The 26,708-nt window shown below is 43.4% G+C and overlaps 1 protein-coding gene across 5 annotated transcripts in view; it reads left to right on the top strand.

The window, feature by feature from the left end:
• LOC121001740 (myosin-binding protein C, fast-type-like) overlaps positions 1-26,708 on the top strand; it is a 607,494-nt gene that overhangs the window by 521,384 nt on the left and 59,402 nt on the right. For all 5 annotated transcript variants that reach the window (XM_040432959.1, XM_040432949.1, XM_040432934.1 and 2 more), the window contains 10 exons: positions 2,411-2,535; positions 5,611-5,716; positions 5,944-6,110; positions 6,211-6,376; positions 8,573-8,679; positions 9,345-9,374; positions 9,463-9,602; positions 12,239-12,398; positions 12,500-12,604; positions 12,699-12,887. In XM_040432959.1, the coding sequence (XP_040288893.1) occupies positions 2,411-2,535; positions 5,611-5,716; positions 5,944-6,110; positions 6,211-6,376; positions 8,573-8,679; positions 9,345-9,374; positions 9,463-9,602; positions 12,239-12,398; positions 12,500-12,604; positions 12,699-12,887 (1,295 nt within the window). The remainder of the gene's footprint in view (positions 1-2,410; positions 2,536-5,610; positions 5,717-5,943; positions 6,111-6,210; positions 6,377-8,572; positions 8,680-9,344; positions 9,375-9,462; positions 9,603-12,238; positions 12,399-12,499; positions 12,605-12,698; positions 12,888-26,708) is intronic.

Genomic DNA, 26,708 nt, shown 5'->3' with positions numbered 1-26,708 from the left:
TGTAAGCCTCACAAAGTGACTTCAGACCTGAACTGGTCCTTAAAAAGTAGGTTTTGGAAACTTTCTGAAAAATTTCAAGATTTGCTTCCAAACTTCTAAACCTTCTAACATCACCAAAAAATAAAATGTTATTTGATCCAAACATGAAGTAGACATATGGGAAATGTAAAGTAATAACTATTATATGAGGTATCACTATTATAAAAGTAGAGACATTGAAATTTGGGAATTTTTCAAAATTTTTATTAAATTTGGAATTTTTTCACAAATAAAGGTGAAATATATTGACTCAAGTTTATGACTATCATGAATTACAATGTGTCACGAGTTGAATATTGAGGTCTTTAAAGAGGACCAAGCAGATCCCCTGACATGTCTGTTTTAGTAAATACTTGGCTTCCTCATTGAATAATAATTCAGTCTTTCTTAGAACTCTGTGGGGGAGATTTATCAAGACTGGCATTCCCATACGCTAGTCTTGATCTCTCTACACTGCCGTGATATGCACCTAATCCATTAAAGGGCAGATGCATCTCTGCCCTGCCGTGCGCCAGATACTGAAGTCTAGGCCAGCGACAGAGTTACAGTCTGGCGCAGGCTTCAGCTATAACTTACGCCACTTTCTGGCATAAGTTATAGTAAATCCTGGGGCCGCGTGAAGCCCTGTCCCCTTTTCTCAGCACTAAGGAAAAGTGAAGAGAAGTTTTAAAAGTCACAAAATTTGGTGCATATATGGCTTACGCCATAATTTGCAACGATTTTACACAATAATAGTGGTGTTTAGTCTTTAGTATATGTCCCACTGTGTTTTGCCGATCCTGTGTTATACTCGATGAACAAATTGACAACTGGGTGTTACCAACTGGGGGTTTGTCTCTACCCAGTCAGACACTGGGACTCACAGCTTTGACAAGGAAAATGATAACACCCTGTTATTCATTTATCTATACATTTTTAGAAGGAATGACAAAGGACAAGAACAACATAAAGTTCTAAGAAAATATTCTTTTAAATTGTTATTTCATTACTAAAACAGACTTATCAGGAAAGCTATCAGGTCTTTAAAGTGACCCTCCAGTCCAAACTAAATATCTGAATTTAAGTTGCTGATGTATATTCAACATGCCTGGTGGCCCTACTCATGATCTATCCTATGTATATTCCTCCATTTTGCTACCCCTTACCTTTATCTGAAAATGGCAGCCACAGTCTCAGACTAAGCTATGAGTGGTTTGCCATTATGGTATGCTAAACATCCCCTGTTTTTGAGTAGATCAGTGTCGAGGGCAATAAGTGCTGTGTATCGGTGCTGGTCCAGAGGGGTATGTGTCTCTACTATAGCTGCACATCATGCATAGCGTAGTTTGAGATTTTTGCAGCCATTTTGTGATGAAGGCAGTGGGGGATAAGAATGGAGGAATAGAGGCAGGATGGGTCATAAGGAGGGTTGCCAGTTACTGTATGTTGACTACATTAGTAATGCAGTGTAAAATTTTCAGTTTTAACTGGAGGGACACTTTAAATATTAAACAATACACAAAACATAGCTACAGCTCCCTGTACTTTAGTTTTTAGTTATAATGAGTGATAGATATACCGTATTTTTGGAACTATAAGGTGCACCTAGGATTTGGAGGAGGAAAATAAGATTTTTTTTTTCCATCAGACCTCAGCTCAGACCCTCAATCCTCATCAGACCCCCAAATCAGATCCCCGTTCTTCATAAGACCTCAGATCAAACCCCAAAATCAGACCACAAGTTCTATTAGCCTCAGTCAGACACCTCACCCTCCATAAGTCTCTCATCAGACCCCAAAGCCTCCATTAACTTCAGATCAGCCTTCCATCAGACCCCCCAGCCTCCATCAGTCTCAGATCAGACCCCCCCAGGCTTCATTAGCTTCAGATCAGCTCCCCCAGCCCCATTAGACTCAGATCAGACCCCCAAACAGACTCAGATCGGACCCCCAGCCCCAATCAGCTTCATATGGGGCCCAAACACCCATCAGACTCAGATCAGACCCCCAATCAGACCATATCACCCTCAGATCAGACCCCCCCTAATCCCACTCAGCCTCAGATCAGACCCCCCAACCCCCCTGTCCATGCTGCGGACTGCGCTGCAGATCCACAACTCACTGCTGCCCACATCACTTCTTCTCGGTTCCGCTGTGTACTGTGACATGAAAGCGCACTGTGTCAAGTCATGGTGCGTGCCTACGTGCACTACGTCCTGTTGCTGTGTTTGGTCAAGACAACAGTTGGACCCGGAAGAAGACGAAGGTAAGCGGGTACAGCCAGCGTTGCGCTGTCCTCACCTCTCTCTGCCTCCTGCATGCTAATGACCATATATATATATATATATATATGCACAACACTTATTGACCAAATTAATTCCTCTGTCTTTCAGATATGTTTTTGAAAATGTTGGTCTGAAAAGGGTAATAACCATCAACAAATGTACCCTGGCAGATGATGCCCAATACGAGTGCCTTATAGGTGATGAGAAATGTTCTACAGAGCTGTTTGTCAAAGGTAAGGAAACTAACATGTTATCCTAATTCTGTGACAGATAAAAAAGGGCTTATGACCACGTGTGCGAACAGGTCAACATGCAGTTAGACATAAAGTTCTAACTTTTTGTTGTAGTTCCCTTAAAGAGGACATTACCACTCCTAACATGTCTGTTTTAGCAACCTCTTGCATTCTCCATGTAATAACAATTCTGGAGTATATTTTCATATAACTGTATCCTCTACCATTATTTCATTACTCCTGCTAGAAGTTTATGAATAAAAGTACAACTGGTTGTTAACAGTTGGGTGGCTAAGACTAACCACTGACTGGATAGTGCCATACTGTTCAGGGTCACAATCCCAACAGATAACACCCGCTTGAAACTTTATTCATAAAATTATAGAAGAAGAGCACAACATAGAGTTGTAGAGATGAGCGACCCTGTGGCGGTTCAGTTTGGTTCAGGTTCGCCAAATTTTTCAAACAGGTTGGTTCAGACCCAAACTGGTTTGGGCTGAATCTGATTGGCTCTAAGGCTACTTTCACACTAGCAGCAGGACGGATCTGACAGGCTGTTCACCCTGTCGGATCCGTCCTGCCACTATCTCGCCGTGCCGCTGGACTGCCGCTCCGTCCCCATTGACTATAATGGACGGGGGCGGAGCTCTGGCGCAGCACAGCACAGCAGTGCATGGCGAGAGGCCACCGGACTAAAAGTACTGCATGTCCGACTTTTTAGTCCGGCGGCCTCTCACCGCGCACTGCCGTGCTGCGCCGGAGCTCCGTCCCAGTCCCCATTATAGTCAATAAGGACGGAGCGGCGGTCCGGCGGCACGGCGAAATAGCTGCAGAACGGATTCGACAGGGTGAACAGCCTGTCAGATCCGTCCTGCCGCTAGTGTGAAAGTAGCCTAATTGCCCTGAAAATTGGTATACAACACCCTCTAGTATCCTAGAACTTTTTAGAATTTTTAGGAAAACATGTTATCTCTTTTCATTAATTTGTAATGAATTTTTGTTCTGCAGCAGCTGCAGCTGTGTTGTGAGGCAGTAACTGCAGCTAAGGCTACTTTTACACTGGCGTTTTGAATTCCGTTTGTGAGATCCGTTTTAAGGGATCTCACAAACGGTTCAAAATGGATCAGTTCAGCTCCAATGCATTCTGAATGGGAAAGGATCCATTCAGAATGCATCAGTTTGGCTCCATTCTGCCTCCATTCCGCTCTGGATGCGGACACCAAAACGCTGCTTGCAGCGTTCAGGTGTCCGTCTGGCGATGCAGAGCCAAATGGATCCTTTCTGACTTACAATGTAAGTCAATGGGGACGGATCCGTTTTCACTGACACAATATGGTGCAGTTAAAAAAATCCGTTTTGACTTAGACTTTTTTAAAAAAGAATAATGCAAACGGATCCGTTCTGTAAGTCAATGGGGACGGATCCGTTTTCACTGACACAATATGGTGCAGTTGAAAACAGATCCGTTCCCCATTGGCTTTTAATGTAAGTCAGGACGGATCCGCACATAACGCAGGTGTGAAAGTAGCCTTAAATGCACTACCAGGTACTTCGAGCCTCAGCTCCTCACTTCTCACTCCCTGGCTGAAATATTTACCTGCCTTTCCCTATTGTACACAATTCTTCTTCTTTCTAGCCTTTCCCTTCAATGTCCCTCACACTAGAATAAAAGTTTGATTGTGACTGTACATTGTCCCTAAGATAGTTTTCTGTCAGACACTGCATAGACCCATCTACTAGGGCACCTCCCTGCAGCACTGACTGGCTCACCCAGGCAAGCCCCCTCCCACTTCCTCTCAGGGTTATGTGAGCATCCTTTTTCTTCCTCCCTAGGGATTTTTCCTGCTGAAATGTGCAGTAATATGGCACTGTGCACCGTTTTACTGTATTTGTCTGAAACAAACCTGAAAAGCTTCGGGTTCGGCTGCCAGATGATATTTTGGAAAGTTGTAACAAACCCGGTTCATTACGAGCTGGTTCGCTCATCTCTATAGAGTTGCATTCCAGAATTGTTATTTCATGTGCAACATAAATATTTACTAAAGCATTAAATTTCAGAAGTGGTGACAGGTCCTCTTTAAATGCACAAGAAAACTCAACATTAAAACTGATTTAAATGCTGGACATTACTGATTGTTTACTCCAGAATAGGGTGTCAACATGATAAGACTGATATATAGCAGGAAAAAGTTAATATATATTCCCAACACTGTATGAAAAAATCTACAAGTCCCCAAATAGTATAAAATCTCCTCTTAATCCATATTTTATGTTAAACGTGACATGTATTTATTAATAGTTTTTATTTATTATGGTTTGGAATGCAGAAGAGAAATATTGTGTAAAATGTTATAAGATTTTACTGCTATTACTGTTTTATTTTTCCAAATTCCCCAAAGGGTTGCCATATTGCAGACATAGACTTCCATTCTGCATCGTTTGTAGAGCACAATAGTAGCTACAATTAAAGGAAATAATGGTGAAAATTAAACTATTGCATTCTCCAGGAAGAGGTGAAAAGGAAATGTGTCATCAGAATATGACCTATTTTTTAAAGCATGTATATTTAAAGAATTTTTGATAAAGTTATTTTTAAATTCAATAGAGTCCCCTACAGACCATTGTGTCTATGGACCATGTGGCTGCCATAAAGCTATTTTCTTAATGCTTTCTAAATGCTGTTAAAAACAGCTCAGGCAAGATGGCCTCCCCCATAATCATGTTCAGAAATTGAAGAAAAAAATCTGAAAATAAAAACAGATTAGAAATACAGGATATGTTTTGCTGTCTGGTTTTAATCGGCAGATACATTTTGGTGACACAGTGCAGCCTTCTTCATAAGAAACTCCAGGGGAGATTTATCAAACTGGTGTAAAGTAGAACTGGCTTAGTTGCCCATAGCAGCCAATCAGATTTTACCTTTCATTTTTCACAGCTCCTTTGGAAAATGAAAGGTGATATCTGATTGGTTGCTATGGGCAACTAAGCCAGCTCTATTTTACACCAATTTTATAAATCTTGCCCTCTGTTCATAAATTTGCAGCTCTCTAATGATGACTATAATCCTATGTTTAGAACCTCCTGTCACAATTGTGAAGCCACTTGAAGACCAGCAGTTGTTTGTGGGAGACAAAGTTGAAATGGAAGTAGAGGTATCAGAAGAAGGAGCCGTAGTCATGTGGTATGTCTTCTAGTTTTTTACTGTGATTTCTATTAAAAGAATTTATGTAAGAAAAAAAACAACTGTCCCCTGCAGACCTTCTGAATCTGGAAGTCATTCAGTATAGGCTACTAATACAAGAAAGCAATTGTATATTTTGAGTATTTTGCATCAAGGAAAGAGAGCTGAGAAGGCCATAAGCAACTATCTTCTTAATTACGGGACATACTTTATTACTTTTTCTCAAGGATGAAAGATGGAGTTGAGCTGACTCGTGAGGAATCATTCAAATTTCGTTTCAAGAAAGATGGGAAAAAACACATTTTGATAATTAATGAGGCCACCAAAGAAGATACTGGACGATACCAAATAATGACCAATGGTGGAAAGTGTGAAGCTGACCTCATAATTGAAGGTATGGGTGATGTGTCTATATGAAATCAATAGATGTAATATTAAAATCCATAACTATTTATTCTTCTCCAACATCTCTTCTAATACACATCTTATTCCAGAAAAGCAGCTTGAAGTGATTCAAGGCATTGCTGACCTTACAGTGAAGGCCACAGATCAAGCTGTCTTTAAATGTGAGGTGTCTGATGAGAAAGTGACTGGTAAATGGTTTAAAAATGGCGTAGAGATCCGACCAAGCAAGCGCATCACAATGACTCACAAGGGCAGGTAAATGATAATTGGTATGACTTTTCATTAGCGTTGATATACAATGCAGGAGCTGTCTGGTAAATTACTTTTATGACACATATGCCCATCCTAAGATCTAGGACTCAAATGCTAGACTGCTATTCACACGGAGGGGGTCGACTCCTCACTACTGCTCATAATCTATTAGCCTTCTGTTATGTCCACATGACAACACAACATTATCCCTTGTCATGGGGACACTGCAGATCCAACTCACTATCCACATCAATGCCTTCGTCCTAACTACCTTGAATGGTGATAGCTGCACAGGTATTTGCAATAGCATTGATGTTTATGGTGATTCAGTTTTCTTTATAGCTAAAACTAAAACCTTAATAACTATCAGTCTGTATTTTTGTAGCATTCTTTCAGCTGGGAGAAGTATTAGTTCTGTGCTGGTTTTCAGTCCATGACTGTAAACTAAAGTGTTTACATTTACTGACAGCAAGCACAGATTTTAAAACAGTTGAAATTTTTTTGTAGATTTTCAAATTTAAAGGGGTTGTCCAGGAAAACATCAATCTTAACAGTACCCAGCAGCCTTCTTCCTGTACTGAATGGACCATAGTTATCTGCTCCCTACTGCTCTGGTCATCCACGCTGGCTCCCGCATCTCCATCTTCTGGTCCAGGGTTTGATCTCTGATTGGCTTGTGGACACGTCATCACTGAAGCCAGAGGTTGGCTGAAGTGGATTGGGTGACCATGCCCATGTAGGGGAGGAAGAAAACAAATCCTTTTACCTTTTACTTTACAATTAACTTTCCATTCCAATTGCATAGTACATCCATCAGATACCTAGTAGGGATACAACTGATAAGTTATTTGAACTCAACTGTATTCCACTATTTAACAAAAATAAAAAGTAACTACATTCTCGAAGCTCTCCTTTATGTCATGGATGAGCAAAAAAATCTTCTAAAATCTTACATTATCCCCAAGATACTGTATTTTTTGCAAACCATCCCAATATGGATCTCATTTTCATATGTTTTCACCCCACGCAAACTACTTACCAGCTTCGCCTGGAAACTGTCTGGTGTCAGTTGGAGATCAGAGAGTTGGTCACATGACACAGCTGAGGATCAAAATGAAGATTATATCTCACTTCACTCAGTAAAGGAAGGGTGGGTTAGATAAGAAGCAAGTGTATAAGGGGTAAACCTCTGCCACCCTGGAATTATTATTAGTATATTATTCTCTCCTCTCTTCTCAGGTTGGTTGAGGGTGGGGAATGAGACTTGGATGGTTTTACTGCTTTTTACTGTTAGTATACAGTATGTTTTGTCAATTGAAAGAAAAAGAAAAAATATTTTTAAAAAGCTAGACTCCGCTTTAGTTCTCCTATGGTGCCCCAATCTAACATCCAAAAGATCCAACCTACCAACACTACTTATAGTACTTACATTACTACTGCTATCAAATTACTGATTCCTCTACAATGGAAATCAAAAACCCCCTTTCTCAACTCCCCTTGCTTCCCTTCCTCTATCTACCTCCCATTTTGTAATTACAACATTTTTCCTGGTTTATTTCCATACACAGGGTTACCGGTCTAATCATAGTGTAATTGAGGCACTACAGGACCCATTTTTGGCGCCCCTGTCTTCAGCAATTATAACGTTCTGTGGGCATCTTTTAATTTAATACTGAAAAGGGTTGTCTGAGATTTTAATACTAATGACCTAACCTTAGGATAAGTCACCAGTATCTGATCGTGGGGGTCTGACACCCGGGACCCCCGCCGATCAGCTGGGGATCTCCTGTCTCCTGTGAGCGTCATGGCCTTTTCTCAGCTTTTCCTAGGCTAGTGATGACAGGTTCATCAGTCACGTGGCCTAGGCGGAGCTCAGCCCCATAGAAGTGAATGGGGCTGAGCGTGGTACCAAGCACAGCGCTGTGCTTGGTAAGCTGCAAGAAGGCCACTATGCTACCCAGGAGCCCCAATGCCTTCTCAAACACCTGGGTCTCGGCTATCAGACCCCCATCGATAAGGTACTGATGACCTATCCTGAGGATACATCACCAGTATTAACATTTTGGAAAACCCCTTTAACATAAGCACTAGTAACCCATCTAAGCTGGGTAACTTGGCCTTTATCTATACTTAGTTTCAATAAAAAAGAGAAACAAAATATTCCCAAAAAATTCAAGACAAATGCATTTATCTTTGTAGGATTCACAAGTTGGTGATTGATGATGTAAAGCCAGAAGATGAAGCTGACTATACTTTTATTCCTGATGGGTTCGCGTTGACTCTTTCTGCTAAACTTAATTTCCTTGGTTAGTAATATGCATCTTTAGATATTACATGAATAAGGTCTCCTTTGGGGCCCTTGAGAAATGCAGCAGACATGATCTGGTTAATACATGCAGAATTACTGCAGATTGTATTGCAGATATTCATAGGATTCATTCATCTCTACTTGGGTCAAATGCACATGGTAGATAACATTGCAGGCAAAAGATATAGGTCACTCAGATTGTGCTGCACTTTAGCTAAGTGCCATTATGGTACAGGTCTGATGTGTGACTACAGCTTAGCTACAGTGCCTACAAGAAGTTAGAGGTAGCCTGTGACACACCTCATCATTGATTCTTTCTGCTGCTGCTGCCCCGCTCCTCCTCCCGTAGCTCTGCTATGCATAACATAGTCTAACAGAAGCTCACCAGGTAATCAGTGCATGGAGAGCTGAAAATATCTATTATAGCAAAGGCAGAATAATATTAAAGTACAGACTACTTCCCTGCCAATGATAATTGGCACACATATACTGGCGGGAAGGAGCCTTAGCATGAGGGAGCCTGGAGGGTCGCTTTAACAATATAGTTAATACTAAATACACAAAAATATAAGTCAATATGAAAACCTTTCTTTGTATTTAGCTTAAATGATGACAAGACAATAATTATATTATTATATTTATTATATTATTGCTTCTTTTCAGAGATCAAAGTTGAGTATGTTCCACGTCAAGGTGAGTTGCAGCAATATAAGTATCTTCATGTATAGAGTCTTTTGTGTATGAACTGAGAAGAGTCACATGCAATCAATGTTTTTTTTAGAACCACCCAAAATCCACCTTGATTGCTCTGGGGGTGAACATATCAATACCATCATTGTCGTGGCTGGAAACAAATTGCGTTTTGATGTTCCAATCACTGGAGAACCCGCGCCAACTGTTGCCTGGTACAAAGGAACCGAGGCAAGTTAAAAGCAATAGTTAATCATATAAATCTAACATCATGAATGTCCAATTAGAAGTGTAGCCCCTCCCCCAACAAATATGCCAAAATACCATTATACTTAATGTATACCAAAAGTATATCTGCATCTGGATGCTATATTTCTGGAATTTTACAAAAATCTATAGTGTGTTTAGACATATAGCTGCATACTTCTGGGCACAAATTCAATGGGACCACATGGAGGAGATTGCATAGAACGAATCCATATCAAGCATCACACAAAGAGATCACAGCAAGCTGAGTGGGAGGGTTGCTATAAACCTTCATATATCAAGCTCTGTAGCAGCTAGAGAAATTTAGCCTGTAGAAATTGGGTCAGAAGTGAAAGCCGCTGAAACCTGCTTAGATTGCCAGCTTTCAAACAAGACCAGGCCCACATCTCTAGCTGCTACAGAGCCCAAGATATAAAGGGCTATAGCAGCCCACCACCCCTCACCCTGCTGCCTGAGCTTTGCTCGGGCTGAACTGTTATGTCCTTTTCTAAAAGCCTGAGCACAGCTCAGGGATAATGAAACTAAAGAACATGCTGAACTAAATATTGAACTAAAATATGCACTTTTGAGCACCATATTACAAATAAATTCTATGCCCAACTTTAAAGGGGTTGGATACTTTCTTGTTATTGGTTAGTGATGAGCGGGAGGTGCCATATTCGATTTTGCGATATTTCGCGAATATTCGATTGAATATTCGTCTTATATTCGTCGAAATCGAATATTCGTCGAAATCGAATATTCGTCATTATTCTATTTATCGCAAATAATATGCGATTTAATTATTTGCGAATTGCGATTTTCTTTTAACTGTATAAGGCAACTTTTCTATTGGTTGGCTATGGCTATGGCTAATATGTGTATTTTACAAGTATTCGCTATATTGCTATAACTTTGTTTTTTAGAATATTACGAAATATTCTATAAAACGAAGTTATAGCAATATAGCGAATATTCGTAAAATACACATATAGACTGTAATTTTGCTAATATAGTGCTATAATCTTTTTTTCATAGTCAAATTTTTTTTGTCGCTTCTGAACTTCAGTTTTGGAAAAAATTTACACTATTAAAAAAAAATACTATAGCACTATATTAGCTAAATTGCAGTCTATATGTGTATTCTACGAATATTCGTTATTCGTTATTTTAGAATATTCGTCTTTTATTTTTTCAATGTGTACTGTTATTCCACTTTGGCATACTGCTCCCCGACAAGCGTCCCCGTCACCATGGGAACGCCTGTGGGTTAGAATATACCATCGGATCTGAGTTTTCACGATCTCATGGAAAACTCAGATCCGATGGTATTTTCTAACCCACAGGCGTTCCCATGGTGACGGGGACGCTTGTCGGGGAGGAGTATGCGAACAACTGTACAGATTGGAAAAAAAAGCGAATATTCTAAATAACGAATATATTCACTATATTGCTATATATTTGTTTTTTAGAATATTCGTCATTTTTTTTACATATGAAAACATGATTCCTTCCTGCTTAAGTTGCTTGTGGGCCAAAGACTCAGTGACCCACAAGAAAGAAGCAGGGAGGAATCATGTTTTCAAATGTTAAAAAATGACGGATAATCGAAATAGCGAATATATTCTAAATATTTGCGAATTAGCGAAGTTGCGATATTCACGTTTAATATTCGCTATTCGAATATTCGAGCTCAACACTATTATTGATGCCCAATGTGTCTGTAAGATGACTATGTGCTACTTAAATAATATAGCCTTTATTAAAATTCTGCACCATTTTCTATATTTTATACGGTATCCCGCCCCCCCCCCCCCCCCCTTTGTTTGGTAAGTCTTTTGTGCTGTCCACAGGTAAGTCCTGTAAATAAAATGGCTGCTGATGGAGAGTCATGTGACCAAGCAAATCACCTACATGTGATGTCTCCTCCATTCAAATACACCACACCTAATATCTACACTTGCAGTGTTGGGAGTTTAGTGCAGATGCAGTGTATTTGAATGGAGGAGGCTTAGTGATGTGCCTGATCACATGACCCTCGTATGGACAGGCTCTCTATTTGGACAGCAGAGATTTGCCTAAGAAGGGGACATGGCTTATGGAATTTACAAAATGGTACACAGTATCAGCAAAGGCTATATTAGTAAGTGCTATATAGTACTACACATTGGTCAACAGTAGGCAGAAAGTGGACAACCCCTTTACGTAACTTTGGAAACATATTGCATTACAGACAATATTATAGTCCACAGCTGCATTTACAATGCTGTCACTTGGGTTGCCATGCATGTTGTCATACATACCTCTAACAGCTTTTGTAATACATGGGGCAGTTAGTTTCTACTACATAAGATCATTGTATACCGCCTGGAATAAGAACTACACTTCCATAAGTACAAATTTGCAAAGCAATCTCTGTACTGATATTGAGTCAACAAGGTATGCTGAGAAATTTTATCTTTGTAGCTCGCAGAATTGTTAATGCTGCTCTGAACTATATTAAAGGCTGTATCTCAGAATCAGTGCAATGTAACTAAAGAAAAGTCAATACATAATTATTCAACTTATATGTATTGTGGGAAATGTTGCTGCATGTGATTTATCTATTGGCTTACTTTTAGGAATTTTATGAAAAAGAAGGACGGGTGCATGTTGAAATTAGGACAGAGCTAAGCAGCTTTGTGATTGAAGGGGCTGAAAGGGCTGATGAAGGCAAATATAACATTGTGGTGACCAACCCTGTTGGGGAGGACAAGGCCACCCTGATCATCAAAGTAGTAGGTAAACTGAACACTACTTTTTATAATCTTAAATTGTCATGGAAAGACTTCATTAAATAAAGATTAATTATCCAATTTGATAAATGTATTTCATATTTTAAGATGTGCCTGACCCTCCTGAGAACGTTCGCATCACCAGTGTTGGGGAGGACTGGGCTAGTGTTATATGGGATCCTCCAAAATATGATGGTGGAAAGGAGGTAACAGGTGAGCAAAATGTAATAAATAGTTACAGAAATATCTTCCATGTATAGAATGTATTTCCTTTTTTTTGTATTATTTGACTTTTACCATATTTTAGGATACCTCATTGAAAGAAAAAAGAAAGGCAGTCAGAGGTGGATGAAGATGAACTTTGAAGTGTACCCAGAGACTTCATATCAATCAGTAAAGATGATAGAAGGCATCTTGTATGAAATTAGAGTGTTTGCCGTGAATTCCATTGGTATATCTCAACAGGCCAACACATCCAAACCATTTATGCCAATAGGTAAGTGTATTTGGGTGCATGCAATTCCATGCTAAATGTACAATTTGTCAAATTCAGGGGTTTTGAGAACCACTGAATGTTTTGCAAGCATACTAGGACAAGACTCCAGGACACAGAATAGGCAGAAACAAATGGTTTAACTAACAATGGTTACAAGACAGACAGAATCAAACAGCCCATAACGATAGGGAACAGTGCAGATCTAATCTCGACTCGACCATCTACCTACTTGGACGATCTGTCCTAAATGACTGCCTCCAACTGGTCTACAGTCCGTATGCTGTCTAAGTGCAGGGACAAAGACCAAGCACCCACAGTAAGATCTGCATTTACCTGTTCACACAGCTAGAACCCAAGCATACCAAACACACAGAAAACAGGAACACAAGACCAGACCAAAGACAAAACTGATTCAGAAGCAGCAGAGTGTTGCGAGGCATAATTCAGACAAAACACACTCAGAAGCAGCCAACGACTTCAAGACACAGTTTACACATCAAAGGTTTTAGACAATATACCTTAGGAGACAGTATAGATAATGATACCAGACACAGACTATGGATAGACATCTTGGAATGGCCAGCAGGATCCTTAGCTGAGCAAACTATTATGGATCCACTGATTACAGATCAAGATGGATCAATAGTAATAAGGAAACAAGCATACAAGTGTAGTGAGCTTACCAAGTTAACTCCCTGCTGGAGCAGCAATAAAATATGAACAGATAAAAATCATGTTCCGCTAGATCAGGGGTGCACAACGTTTCCTGGTTGGGGGCCACATTGCCAGAATGAACCAATGACGAGGGCCGAAATAAAAATTTAAAGGTGTATTAACAACTGAAATATTGTACTTATGGCATATTGAACACACATTATATACCATTAATGTCTAGTTACACTTCAAGGACTCCCATCTAATGGCAGAAATACATGTAAGCAGCCACAAGACATAGGCATACATGTCTGTTACCAGATGGTTGGGGGCCGCACAGAATGGTATCAAGGGCCGCATGTGGCCCCCGGGCCGCAGGTTGTGCACCCCTGCGCTAGATGAACTAAAACTCTTCAGTGTATTATTAATGCTTGTACACACATGGAAAACACTCCAGTAAAATCGCTTACATGTTTTGACCATACCTAGCCCAAAACACACACAGGTGCACATGAACAGAAAGAGGCCTTATACTCTCTAAGGCACATAGAACACACAGCAACACAATGGTCATGTTCACACCCACAAGTATCCACGGCCAGTACACACAACATGGCAACCAGCACACACGGCATATAACGGGACACCCACAAGTATCCACAGCGAGTACAAACGAGACAGAGGCAGACGTATCCGGCACCCAGCCCACACAGCATCCAATGAAACATGATTAACACATACATTAAACAGGTTTTTTCATAAATTAAAAACCAAGAGGCACATTTATTAAGATAGGTTTTTTAGATGACGATCATAATAAAGCCCTGCACTGGTGGCAGATCGGCCACAGGTACATAACTTTGGCGGATCCAAGCTGTCTTACATTTAGACCATTTTCTACGCCTAAAACAGGTGTAGAAAATGGTAAAGGAGACTGGCCGCCTTGCCCGCATACGCCATGCCCACTTTTTTAGGCTTGGCGTGAGCAAGAATCTTTGCGCCACAATCTGCACCAGAAATATGCGACAGTTGCACAGAAATCCATCATAAATGGATTTATTGGCACTGTTGTGTCACAGTCACAGCATGTGACATTTCGCAGTGCGACACAGTGGACTATTATTATAATAAATGTTGTGCAACATGAATGTTGCGTGACATATGTCGATGTGTAGCCCTAGCCTAAATCTGACCTAAAACTACACCAGATTTTCACCCAAGTACTAAAAGTTGATAAAGGTAACCAAATCAAACAAATAGCTTGGTCTTGACTTGGTCATTTATTTATTGAGGGAAAATTATCCAATATCACATCTGTGAGTCTCAAAAGTATATGATCCCTTAGGATTAGCAGATAATTTAAAGGAGAAATTAGAGTCCGGTATTTCAGTCAATGCGGTGACAATCAGGTGTGGATGGTTGATCTCTTATTTAAAGAGATCTATCAAAGTCTGTTTTTTACAACATATGTTTGTGGAAGTGTATCATGGCATGAACAAGAGAGATTTCTGAGGACCTCTGAGGAAGAGTTGTTAATGTTAATCAGGCTAGAAAAGCTTATAAAATCATCTCTAAAGAGCCAGGACTCTACCATTCCACAGTCAGACAGATTGTGTACAAATTGAGGAAACTGAAGACCATAATTACTCTCCCCTGGAATGGTCAACTATGGTGTGTAATACTCTCTGAGGTCACAAAGGAATCCAAGGTAACCTCTAGGCAGCTAAAGGCCTTTCTCATATTAGGAAACGTTAATATTCATGAGTCCACCATCTGGAGGACACTGAATAACATGGTATGCATGGCAGGATTGCAAAAAGACAAAGCTACTGATTGTAAAAAATAAAATTGCTGCCCATCTATAGTTTGATAAAGATCACCTGTGAAAACCAGAAGACTATTGGAACAATGTTTTGTGACTGGATGAGACCAAAATAGGACTTTTTGGTTGAAATGAGAAGCATTTTTTTTTTGAAGAAAGGAAAACACATTATTCCAGTATAAAAACCTAATCCTATCTGTGAAATACAGTTGTGGTATTATCAGGGCTTGGGCCTATTTTGCTGCCTCTTGTCCAGGATGGCTTACATCATTGAAAGAAAAATGGATACTAATTTCTACCAGCAAATTCTAAGGGAAAACGTCAGAACATCTCTCAGTGAGCTGAATCTCAAGAGAACGATGGTCATGCAGCAAGACAACAACCGTAAGCAAACAAGTCATCCTACCAAAGAATGGTTACAGAAGAATAAAGTTAAGGGGGGTCATTTATCATGCTAAAAAAGGCATATGTTAGGCATATTTCAGGCGCACGCCAGGTCTAAAATTGTCAGGCATAGAAAATGGTCTGAATGTAAGACAGCTAGGAATCTGTCGTGCATTTAGAACTGGCGCTGGATGCACCTAATTTATGGAGAGGCCGGCACCATAACTTTGGTAAACCACAGTTGGCATTAGGGCTTTATTAGGACCAGCGTCTAAAATGCTTGTCCTAATAAATATGCCTCAAAATTTTGGAATGGTCAAGTTAAAGTCCTGACCTTGAACCAATAGAAATGCTGTGGAATGACAGAGTTGAAGGTGTTTTGTATGGGCAAATAGGCTAAAATTCCTCCAAGCCAATGTGTAGGACTAATGAACACTTACTAGAAACATTTAGTTGCAGTTATTGCTGTACAAGGTGGTCACATCAGATACTGACAGCAAAGGTTCACATATTTTTGCCACTCACAGCCATGTGATATTGAACCTCAATAAATAAATTACCAAGTATAATATATTTTGCTTATTAGTTTCATTTGGTTATCTAATCTTAGGATTCGTGTGAAAACCTAGTTTTAGGACAAATTTATGCAGAAATATAGAAAATTCAAGTTCACAAACTTTAAAGCACTATATATATTGCTCAACATTGTAATTTTTTACGCTCTTTAGCTTCTTTACTCGCTTCTTTGCAGCTCAGACCTCTTCACTTTATATCCATAGGCAGAAGCTCATCCCATGTGACAAAAAACACCTATATCTCCCATAATGCAATAATACCCTATAATGCCCTATTTATTGCATAGTATTACTTTTCATGAGATAACCCCTTTAAAAGAAGGACAGTTTCTGGAGGTCTTTACAGGACTGCATTTTAGAATTCATATTACGAATGCAACAATCCTCTGACTCTTAGGATTCTATTGAATCAAACTAAGGTCATCATAGAGTACTATTCAGTATCGGAAAAACAAAAATGATAAAATATTGCTTGGCTGCCTGATACTCCATGAATTCCATTCCACGATAGTAAACCAATAATAATCCTTCTATGTGGGGTTAGAAGTGCCCTTTGTTTCAATTTCACTTTCATCTTATGTTTCATTTCTAATTTCAACCACCATAAAAACCCATAACCAAAATAATGGAGGCAATGTACATTTTATATTTATTAGTGAGTAGGACTTATTACAGTGCCTTGAAAAAGTATTCACCCCCCTTGACTTTTTTCGTGTTTTGTTACATTACAGCCTTAAGTTCAATGTTTTGTTAATCAGACTATTGTGTTCTGATCCATCACATAAAATTCTAAGTTGGTGAAGTGAAATGAGAATGATGAGACTAAAACACCATCCCCACAGTAAAACATGGTGGTGGCAGCATCATGCTGTGGGGATGTTTTTTAGCAGCCGGGACTGGGAAACTGGTCAGAGTTGAGGCAAAGATGGATGGTGCTAAATACAGGGATATTCTTCAGCAAAACCTGTACCACTCTGTGCGTGATTTAAGGCTAGGACGGAGGTTCATCTTCCAGCAGGACAATGACCACAAACACACGGCTAAAGCAACACTTGACTGGTTTAAGGGGAAACATGTAAATGTGTTGGAATGGCCTAGTCAAATCCCAGATCTCAAACCAATAGAAAATCTGTGGTCAGACTTGCTGTTCACAAGCGCAAACCATCCAACTTGAAGGAGCTGTAGCAGTTTTGCAAGGAGGAATGGGCAAAAATCCCAGTGGTAAGATGTGGCAAGCTCATAGAGACTTATCCAAAGCGACTTGGAGCTGTGATTGCTGCAAAAGGTGGCTCTACAAAGTATTGACTTTAGGGGGGTGAATAGTTATGCACATCGAATTTTTGTCATTTTGTTATTGTCCTATTTGCAAATTCGATTCGGCCAGTTCGCCGAATTTTTAGCAAAAATTTGGTTCCATCCGAATTTATTTGCAGCGAATTGCTATTTCCTGGCTGCAGAGAGCCTTTATAGTGGTGTAGAACACTGTGCCTTGCAGTAACACGCATAGGGAGTCTTCTGTGGTAGTGAAATAATGCTGTGAGTCAGTATGACACGCAGATGACAGGCGTCGCTCTTAGAATCACTGCACACTTGACTTATTTGGGCAGTCACGGGGCTAAAACTGACCAAATAACTCAAGTATGAATTCAGCCTTACTGATCGATGCTAGCCCCAAGAAGAAGCACACTCCTTTTACACTGTCATCAGCTGATTCCACATAGATGTCTGCAGAACCCGTTTTATTAAGAGCTTATACAAGTAGAGCCCCCCGACAGAGTGGAGAGGGTGTCAGCAGTAAGTTTGTGTTGACGTCACTGATTATTTTGCCCTTCCTCTGATCCGTCAGAACAATAACCCTCAAAAAAAGGATCCTGTCTGCTGAGCATCCGCCTTCACTCAGTCAGCATTTGGTCAGTAATCCATCAGTATTGCTAATGCCAAAAAAACAGGAGTGGATCCAAAACAGAGGTGAATGGAATATTTGCATGTCTTCTGTGTTTTGTTCTGATGGGACCATACAGGCCTTATAGCTGCTACACAGACAGGATCTGTTGTGCATCTCATTTTTCCTGTCAGATCAGAAGAAGGGTCAAATAAATGATGATATCAGCCAGGCTGAAAGGCAAAATAGTGGCCCAGTCATGAAGTGGGGAGGGTGGGAAGAGCATGAGAAGTCCACAGAGTGTCCCTATGACATAGTGGTGAGGTGGAAGCAGCATGAGGAGACCACAGAGTGGCCCAATGACAGAGTCTTAAGGTGCGGCAGCATCAGAAGGAGGCCACAGAGTGGCATAATGACAGTGTGGAGGTGGCGGCAACATCAGGAGGCCACAGAGCGGCACAATGACAGAGTGAGGAGGTGGCAGCAGCATCAGAAGGCCATAGAGTGGCACAATGACAGAGTGTGGAGGTGACGGCAGCATCAGGAGGCCACAGAGTGGAATACTGACAGTGTGGAGGTGGCGGCAGCATCAGGAGGTCACAGAGTGGGACAACGACAGGGTGTGGATGTGACGGCAGCAGCAGCATCAGGAGGAGGCCACAGTGGCACAATAACAGTGTGGAGGTGACAGCAGCAGCATCAGGAGACCACAGAGTGACAAGGTGACATAGTGTGGAGGTGACAACAGCATCAGGAGACCACAGAGTGGCAAGGTGACATAGGGTGGAGGTGACAACAGCATCAGGAGACCACAGAGCGGCAAGGTGACATAGTGTGGAGGTGGCAGCAGCATCAAGAGACCACAGAGTTACCTGGTGACAGACTGTGGAGGTGACAGCAGCATTAGGAGACCACAGAGTGACCCGTTGACAGACTGTGGAGGTGACAGCAGCATTAGGAGACCACAGAGTGACCTGGTGACAGAGTGGGGAGGTGGCAGCAGAATCAGGAGACCACAGAGTGAACCAGTGACAGAGTGGGGAGGTGGCAGCAGCATCAGGAGATCACAGAGTGGCAAGGTGACATAGTGAGGAGGTGGCAGCAGAATCAGAAGACCACAGAGTGACCCGGTGACAGAGAGGGGAGGTGGGTGGCAATACGAGTACCAGCTGAAGATGGTGGGTGAAAGGAGCACTTGGCCTCAGATGTGTGGCATCAGGTGGGTGGCAGCATCAGAATAGTAGTTGAGGCAGGTAGCCAGAAGAAACTGGTCTCTTTTGTCAAAGTGTTGGTGTGGCACCATGGATGATCTAGTCTGATGCATCAGGCATTGGTGGGTGGAAATCCTGTCTGATCAGCGGGTGTAAAAAAGGCCCCCATTTTGGACCGGTAGCAAGGGTCCAACAAGGTGGAGAGCCATAAGTCATCCCTCTGGTGACAATTCGGCTGTCACTACGCAAGCAAGTGAGCATGCATCGGACAATTTGTGCAAGTTACTCGGAGGGACTCCCTGCCTCCATTTTCACTGCATACTGCCACTGTGTGTCTGGGTCCCCTGCCTCCTCTTCCTCATCGTTCTGTAGCTCCTCTTGCTTCTCCTGCTCCTCCTCTCCCGTCACCTGTGTGTAAAAACCACCCATTTCGCTACACATTGCTTGTGCTCCAATGTCCTGCTCCACTAGTTCAGTCCCCACAGGGCTCATGTGGCCGTGAGATCTAGGCGCCACGTCTCCAGTCCCCTGACCAGCCATATTTACCAGCATCTGTTCCAGGACATGAAGTAGTGGAATAACGTTGTTCATCTCGTAGTCCTGGCGACTGACAAATAACGTGGCCTCCTCAAAGGGCCTGAGCAAACGGCAGGTGTCACGCATGAGCTGCCACTGGCTGACATCGAAGCTACACAGAGGAGTACTCCTGTCTGCTTGGATCATCAATAAATCATTTATGGCCTTTCTCTGTTCGTATAATTGGTCTAACATATGGAGGGTGGAATTCCAACAGGTGGAAATGTCGCATATCAGCCTATGTTTGGGGATGTCGTTCTGCCGCTGCAGCTCAAGGAGGGTGTGCTTTGCGGTGTACGAGTGGCTGAAGTGCAAAGTTTTCTGGCCATTTTTAGGATGTCTTGAAGATGGGTGGAAGACTTCAGGAACCGCTTGACCACCAGACTGAACACGTGTGCCATGCAGGGCGCATAGCTCAGCCCTCCTTGATGCAGCGCCGACACCATGTTCTTCCCGTTGTCGGTCACCATGGTTCTGATTTTGAGTTGTCGCAGAGAAAGCCAGGATTCGATTTCTTGATGAAGGACATGGAGCAGTTCCTCCCCTGTGTGACTCAGTTCGCCCACGCAAATGAGCTGCAGAACAGTGTGACACCGCCGTGCCCTCCACATGTGGTATGCTGGAGGGGCACTGTGAATTGTCACTGCAGTGGAGGCTGAGGACACGGTGAAGGATGAGGAGGCAGAGGCGGACGTTGTCACAGGACCAACGGTGTGACAACGTGGAGGCGGAAGCGGTGTCACCTGGCCAAGTTGCTGATGTGGCTGTGCATGAACCACATTTACCCAGTGGGCCGTAAAGGACATGTATTGTCCCTGACCATAGTTACAACTCCACACGTCGGCGCTGCCGTGCACTTTGGTAGACACCGACAGGCTCAAGGACTGGCCCACCTTCTGTTTTACATTTGTGTGCAGGGCTGGTACTGCCTTTTTGGCAAAGAAATGATGGCTTGGGACTATCCAGCTCGGCTCAGCACAAGCCATCAGTTCTCTGAAAGGTGCAGAGTCCACCACTTGGAAAGGGATGGATTGCAGCACCAGCAACTTGGACAGGAGCACATTCAGCTTCACGCATACTGTTGTCTCTTGGCAATCACTTCAATGATCGATTGCTGACGGAATGACTGACGAGGAGGAGCAGGAGCATCAGGACCAGCACATGATGGGAAGGACAGACAGCTCCCTTCGGCTGAGGTGATGGAGCTTTGACTGCCTCAAACCCAGTGCGTGCCACTGGGTGATGCAGCGGTTGCTGCGGCAGGCTGGACCACCACATCAGAGCCACGGTTATCCCAGGCCACTTTATGACGACGCTGCATATGTTGACGCAGGGCCATGGTGCCAACATTGGCACCCTGGCCATGCTTCACCTTCTGCCCACAGATTCTACATATGGCCAAGTTCACTTCCTCCGGAGGCAACAAAAAACTGCCACACCGTTTAGTAGGTGATTTTACCCCCAACACTCTGCACTGACTGACTGCTACCACTGCTGCTTCCATGAACCGGTGCACCACTACTTTCCGGGCAGGTAGGCTCCTGCGAAGTGGGTGGTCTACCACGGGAACATTTGACTACCGACCTCCCACTGCTGCCACCCTGCTGACTCCCAGCCATGCTAGAGACTTGCTGGCCCAACCGCTGCCTCACGGGCAAGCTGCCACCCTCTTCTCCCAATAATGATGAAGCCCCTAATTCACCCGGCTCCCAAGTGCGATCAGCTACATCATCATCATCGAGTACTGTCTGCACGTCAATGATGTCCTCAACGGTCTCTGGGTCAGGAGCCTCACCGCTCGCAACACAAGCTCCCACGCCACTCTCCTCATCACTACTTGCCTAGCGGAGGAAGCGGCGTATGTCACCCCCACATCTTGGCTGGCCAGTAGCTGCTGACTTTCCTCTAGTAGCTCGTCCTCGCTATATTGTGGGGCTGAGCCCACAACATATAATACTTCTCTGGCTGAGGGAACAGAAAAGGACAGAAGCCGTTTTAGGACAGGTGAGGGCACAGGGCCTGCTCCCGGGCCATGCTAACTAAGGGTTGTGTCTGACGAACCCACCGACTCTTGGCTGGGGGTGTCTGATGTCACTTGGGACGAAGTGGATGACCGAGTCAACCATTCAAGAACCGCTGGGTTGCTGGTCAAGACACGACCACTAGATGACACCGGGAGCTCAGGCCTCTCACTGCGACTCCTGCTGCCACGCTCCTTTACTCTGCTGCGACCTGTGCCTGCGCCAGAAACATATAGGCCTCTCCACTCCCCTGTGCAGGGCCTGGCACATCTCTGTCTGACATACTGTTAGATCAAATAAATAAATAAATAAAAAGGAAATTAAAACACCCTAAAAAATTCTGCAATTTTCTCACTTCACCACACAGCACCTAATAAGCCCTTTTTTTCCACTAATACACACCAAAAAGGGCTGTAATTTTCGGCAAATATGTAGCGGAGCACTAGTGCGACATAGGCTTTCTCCGCCGGTATTCCAGGGGTTACTTCAGGATCAGGTTATTAGCACAGGAAGCACAGCATCAGTAGTAAATAAAACCATCCACGAATATCCCGTCACTCTTCCCAAGAACTGGACGACACACAGTATCAGCTGCAGGACACTGTTTAATGCCACATATGCTACTTTTATGCCACTCTCCCATGCAAGGGAGACACCTACAGAAAATTATCCATTCTTTAATCACAGACTGGTTACAGCCCACACATCCTCTCCCCTCAGCCTGAGAAGTAATTCAATCAACAGTCCAGTTGGGACATACATTGTTGCCATTGTGTTTCTACCGCACAACCAGACGAATGCTCAGCAGGTTACTGATTACTTTTTGTCTAAGGGTACTTTCACACTTGCGGCAGGACGGATGCGACATGCTGTTCACCATGTCGGATCCGTCCTTCCGCTATTTCGCCATGCCGCCGGAGCGGCGGTCCGGCGGCATGGCGAAATAACGGAAGGACGGATCCGACATGGTGAACAGCATGTCGGATCCGTCCTGCCGCAAGTGTGAAAGTATCCTTAGACAAAAAGTAATCAGTAACCTGCTGAGCATTCGTCTGGTTGTGCGGTAGAAACACAATGGCAACAATGTATGTCCCAACTGGACTGTTGATTGAATTACTTCTCAGGCTGAGGGGAGAGGATGTGTGGGCTGTAACCAGTCTGTGATTAAAGAATGGATAATTTTCTGTAGGTGTCTCCCTTGCATGGGAGAGTGGCATATGTGGCATTAAACAGTGTAGGACGGATCCGACATGGTGAACAGCATGTCAGATCCGTCCTGCCGCAAGTGTGAAAGTACCCTTACAAGTAATGAACCATAGGGAATTAAACATAACATTGCAAATCCAATCAACAGTACAGTTGAAACATCCATTGTAGCCAAATGCAATCCACAACACTAAACATCCATTGTAGCCAAACACAATCCGCTACACTGCTCCCCCTTGCCCACAAGCCAGCATACACAGTTTGATCCATCACGGATTGGCTTGGGGATGTCCAGGGATGCTCACGGATTATTTTTCAAAGTCATTTTGTCTAGACAACCCGTCAGCATTTCCGTTTTGTTTCTCAGGTGGTACTGGATGTTGAAGTCAAATGGCTGCAGTGCCAAACTCCAGAGAAGCAGCCGGGCATTGTCCCCAGCCACCCAGTTTAGCCAGACCAGTGGGTTGTGATCTGTGAGCAAAGAAAAGGGCTGTCCATACAAGTAGGGTTGTAACTTTTTCAGGGCCCACACCACAGCCAGGCACTCCTTCTCTGGGTAAGAGCTTCCGACTTATGTAAGCCACAGGATGCTCTCTGCCATCGGCCCCGACTTGCCTCAGTACTGCCCCCAATCCAAACATAGAAGCATCTGTGTGAAAAAGAAAACGTTTGGTTGGATCGGGAGCTGCCAAGACAGGGGAATTTATAAGTGCATTTTTCAATTGTTGGAATGCCTGCTCACACTCCGGGGTCTAGGTTACTTAGCGGGGAAGGTTTTTCCGGGTAAGATCAGTAAGGGGTTTGGCCAGGGCGCTATAGTTGGGAACAAACTTTCTATAATACCCGGCCACCCTAGAAAAGCTAAAACCTGTGTCTTGGTTCTGGGGGTTGTCCACTGGGCTACAGCCTCTACTTTAGCGGGCTCAGGCTTCTGCTTCCCACAGTCTATTCGATGCCCGAGGTACTGGACCTCGGCCATTCCTATGTTGCATTTGCCAGGCTTCAGCGTTAAGCCTGCTTCCCTAATCCTGTCTAGTACCGCTCCCATATGGGTCAGGTGCTCCTGCCAGGTATTGCTAAAGATGGCGATGTCATCTAAGTAGGCTCAGGTGTAGCCCTGGAACCCATCTAGGAGCCTGTCCACTATCCTTTGGAAGGTAGCCGAAGCGTTTTTCATTTCAAACGGCATTACCTTAAATTGGTATAAACCGAATGGGGTGACAAAGGCAGACTTAGGGATGGCGTCCGGGGCCAAGGGGATCTGCCAATACCCTTTACAGAGATCAATGGTAGTGAGGTATTGGCCCCTGGCCATCCGGTCTAGCAGTTGGTCTATCCTCGGCATAGGGTAGGCGTTAGGACTACTGGTGAGGCTCAGGGGCTGTCCGATGGCTCAATCACCCCCAGTTGGAGCATCTCGTTGATCTCCTTACGCATGTTCTCCTGTACCGCCTCAGGGACGCGGTAGCAGGTCTGCCACAGTGGGGGTTGACCTGGTGTCTCTACTCAGTGATAGTGTGCTGCTGCTCGGGAAGGTGGTGGTGGTGGGCCTGGCCAGATCCATGGTGGTCGGTCTCAGAGTTGCGGACAGTCTCTCTTGTAGTGCCCCCCTTTTCTGGCACTGGTAGCACTGTCCGGGGTTGGGTTGCCGGTAGCTGGGGGTGGAAGCTGCCGAGGTGGTGCTGCTGGGCCGGTGGGGTCCCCACGATGGGTATTACTACTGTCCTAGCTGGTACAGGTTTCAGTTGCCTGCGGGCATCCATATATTCATCTGCTTTCCTGGCCGCTTCGGGGAGGGACGTAGGGGTGCGGTCCCTTACCCACTCTTGGATATCTGTTGCTAGCTCATCTGTAGTATGTCCTCCATGGACCGCACTTTGTGGGCTTGTACCCATCCCAGGGCCGCTCAGGTTAGTCGGCAGGCCCATTCAGTGTGAGAGTCCATCTCGGTCTTTTTAAGCTTTCTGAACCACCTCTGATACGCCTCTGGTATTATGGCATACCGGACAAGTATTACGTCCTTTACCCAGCTGTAGTTCCGTATTTCCTTGTCGGGGACTGTGCGGTACGCCTCCGCTGCTCTCCCTGACAGCCGACCTGCTAGGATGGGTACCCAATCTTCCATATTTATTTTATATAGGTCACACAGTCTCTCAAAATCCTTGTGGAATTTATCTATATCTTCCTCTGCCTCTACATATGTTTTAAAAGCCTGGTAAGGTATGTTAGGCTTACCCTCCTGTATCATTGTCACTGTTTGGCCTATGTTTGGGGTTTGCTGGTTCCTCTGTCTCAGTACAAACTCCTGAACTTCTGTCATGGTTCGTGAGATTATATCCGGTGGTGGTTTTTAGCCATAAAATGACAGCCTGATTTGTAGCTCCCTTTAGAACTCAGACTGTTCCTCTTCGTTAGCCGAACCTCTCCATTCGGGAACTGAACTGCCCTCCATTCGGTATTTCGCCCTCACTTCTGTAACAAGAACAGCCTTTTTCTTTTTACTGGCCGGAATACCCCTTGCTTCCAGGAGATCCTTTAACGTGGACCGCTTAAGTGAAGAATAGTCGATCTCCATCCGCAATCCATTGGTACTGCTGCCTTCCCTGTTACTTGTACCCTTGTGAGTTCTGGATCACACTGCTGCCACCAAATGTAGTGGAGCACTAGTGCGACATAGGCTTTCTCCGCCGGTATTCCAAGGGTTACTTCAGGATTGGGTTATTAGCACAGGAAGCACAGCATCAGTAGTAAATAAAACCATTCACGAATATCCCATCACTCTTCCCAATAACTGGACGACACACAGTATCAGGAGCAGGACACTGTTTAATGCCACATATGCTACTTTTATGCCACTCTCCCATGCAAGGGAGACACCTACAGAAAATTACCCATTCTTCAATCACAGACTGGTTACAGCCCACACATCCCCTCCCCTCAGCCTGAGAAGTAAATCAATTGCTATTGTGTTTCTACTGCACAACCAGACGAATGCTCAGCAGGTTACTGATTACTTTTTGTCTTACAAGCAATGAACCATAGGGAATTAAACATAACATTGTAAATCCAATCAACAGTCCAGTTGAAACATCCATTGTAGCCAAACGCAATCCGCTACACTAAACATCCATTGTAGCCAAATGCAATCCGCTACAAAATATATTTTTCTTTTGCCACTAATACACAACAAAAAGGGCTTTACAACATATAACTGCACTGCTGAACGGCAAATAGGCCCTAATTTTTTTTCCACTTATACACTCCACAAAAGGCTTTAGAACATATAACTGCACCGCTGAACGGCAAATATATTTTTCTTTTTTTCACTTATACACTCCACAAAAGGGCTTTAGAACACATAACTGCTAGTGTTGAGCGCGAATATTCGAATTACGAATATTTATCTCGAATATCGCAACATCGAGAATTCACAAATATTTCGAATATAGTGCTATATATTCGCTATATGGAATATTCGTCTTTTATTTTT

The sequence above is a fragment of the Bufo bufo genome, chromosome 1, assembly GCF_905171765.1.
Source record: "Bufo bufo chromosome 1, aBufBuf1.1, whole genome shotgun sequence".
Classification (NCBI taxonomy): domain Eukaryota; kingdom Metazoa; phylum Chordata; class Amphibia; order Anura; family Bufonidae; genus Bufo; species Bufo bufo.
This window is presented reverse-complemented; position numbering and strand designations above follow the sequence as displayed.